Source organism: Opisthorchis viverrini (genome assembly GCF_000715545.1).
Source record: "Opisthorchis viverrini unplaced genomic scaffold opera_v5_150, whole genome shotgun sequence".
NCBI lineage: Eukaryota > Metazoa > Platyhelminthes > Trematoda > Opisthorchiida > Opisthorchiidae > Opisthorchis > Opisthorchis viverrini.
The window spans coordinates 227,986-230,401 of record NW_008751806.1 but is presented as its reverse complement, the minus strand read 5'-3'; the positions used below and the strand labels follow the sequence as shown (position 1 = coordinate 230,401).

The following is a 2,416-nucleotide window of genomic DNA, read 5'->3' as shown; positions in this document are numbered from 1 at the left end:
TGAATGTGCTGCACACAGGCCGCCTCATGTTTCAGTTGGCACGATATTCGAGATGTCGCAGTATATTTTCATAAAGCAAACTACTCATACGGTTGCTGAAAACTCTTCGACAGCCCACGATCGGTAAAAACCAAATTGATTTACAAATGAGTATATTTCTTGATAACTTTGGTGTTGTTTGTACAATCTAGTGATAACACGCGCAACACTATCATAAATGCACTTACAGATAACGGTTATAGACCTGGGTGATGTGACAAGGAGTCAAACGTAAATCTGCTCTGCAAAGCTGACTTGTGCCAACCATGCTAGACTTAAAACAATGTGTTAACAATGATTGTTTCTGCTAAATGAGGTGAGTAGACGAATTAGTTTTAACAAGGGGGGTGCATTTCAAATTACGAAGTGACCATTCCTAAAAACATTCATAAAGATGCTTCGGACTTGTTGAAGACCAAATCGATTCTAACAAAGAATTCACCTAAAGGGAGACGATTGAACTCTAAAAGCAGGACTATGACACCGCGATAGTTTCAGTGAACACTACTGAAATGCAAAGGTCAACTAACAAAAGTGGTAAGCTATGGTATTTTTTCCAAGAAGGGGCTCCAGGGGGGGCTCAAACTCAACCGAAGAGCGTTTTATGGACTAGTTTATAAAACCGCGGAAGCTCTGTTGTGGCTGCCTGATCACTGGTTGTCTATCTCAGCGGGAAGTAGCTATAGGGTCCTCATCCTTAGATCTGTGACACAGATGCATGTAACGAATAAACTTTTGGATGCTGTTCAGATGCTAAACACATCATTAGGGATGATTAGCGGAGCCAAGAGTTGCCCTTAATACTCACCTCACTGTGTGATCCAGGGCTAAGCGTTTTCTTACATCGATCGCACTTCAAACAGGGGCGGTGCCAGTCCTGACCCAGAGATGTCACCCGTTCCGCTGAAAAGGATGCTGCTTGTTGATTTAAATGATAACTCACCAAAGTAAACCTCCTTGTTGCAACTAGGGCACTTCGGCATGACCAACTGCGTCACCTGCCTCTGTGTAACACTCCCACCAATATATACGTAACATACAGAAAGCGACGGTGCTTATAGGTTGTGTGTAGACGCCTATCATGAACGCATTAGAGAAGCATCAGATCGTTCGTTAGAAGGGTACCTGCGAATGCAGACTGAACACACGCCTTCATAAAGCCATCTGCCGGAACAAATAGACCCACCACTCAGCCTATCATTTCAGGCTGAAACTTGGAAAGTCCTGCTGAGTCCTACATTTTTCTTGCTACAGACACATAGTGTCTGCTGGTTACCGTCACATGTACCAACGGAATGCCAAAGGTCTTTACTGCCTTTTTTTGATTACTATGCATGCAGATTTGTGTGTACATTTTCTTCTGTAAATCAAGCTGTCATACGAGTACACTTTTGGCGTGTGCTCATCCAGCTGTTGACATGAGATCTCATGAAGTTTACTGTACGAGAGCGGAGGGACTGGAGGCTATTTGGGGCTAGTCAAAGCGTCTCATTAGAATACGACACATACCAAATAGTGTTGCAGCTTCTACCGCGAGGTATCAGAACAACTCGAAGCTTCCGCAACAATCCGTTGATTCGTGCCACTCTGAGTTGGACACTGGAAGCAGTATGGCCAGCCGATCACAGCTGACAGCGATAGAAACAGTGAAGCGCTACCTTACGAGCCAACTCATGGTTCTCAATATCCTGGTTGCTGATCCCTTGATGCCCATAGGTTTCATTCATATAACATACAGTACTCAACTATCAGATAGAGTGTCGAGCCATCTCAATGCAACCGGTTAGATAAGCTAGTGAACAACTGTCAACCCATCGTTTCAGAAGAGCTTGGTAAACTATCGGTAGTTTTTATTTGGGCAACCAGGGACATCGGAGGTAATTCGAAGAATTCTAAACACGGCTAATATAAGAGTAGCCTTCCAGAATGGGAACAGTCTGCGCTCTGCACTGGTGCAATTGAAGGATCGCCTCCCGGCAAACAGAACCAGGGACTGTGTCTGCAAAATTAAGTGTAATGACTGCACCAAGGTCTATATAGGACAGTCGGAGAGCATAGTAGAAAAATAAACAGGCCGCCGAGAAACGCAGATGAATATCAAGCGTTACTGAAAGACTCGGCGATTGCGGAACACGCACTCGACACGGGACACAAAATAGATTTAGAAAATGTCGAGATTTTGAGGCGCGGACTACGCTCCACGTCACAGACTGATCGCCGAGGCGGTATAAATCGCCAAGCATCCCAGCGTTAACAGAATAAAAGGCGCGGAACTGGCTAGTGTGTGGAGAACGGTCTTGGGTCACTCGAGCTGACACGTGTTGGTGTGCGGTCATCAGAAGTAAGAGGGGTCATCATCTGAAATCCACTTGACCTC

The 2,416-nt window shown here is 45.0% G+C and overlaps 1 protein-coding gene across 1 annotated transcript in view; it reads right to left on the bottom strand.

Moving 5' to 3' along the window:
• The window catches only part of T265_14160 (hypothetical protein), a gene marked incomplete at both ends in the record, with an annotated part of 3,228 nt that extends 2,206 nt beyond the window's left edge, over positions 1-1,022 (bottom strand). The window contains 2 exons of the mRNA XM_009172293.1: positions 848-942; positions 983-1,022. Of these exons, the coding sequence (XP_009170557.1) occupies positions 848-942; positions 983-1,022 (135 nt within the window). The remainder of the gene's footprint in view (positions 1-847; positions 943-982) is intronic.
• Between the last annotated feature and the right edge of the window lie 1,394 nt (positions 1,023-2,416).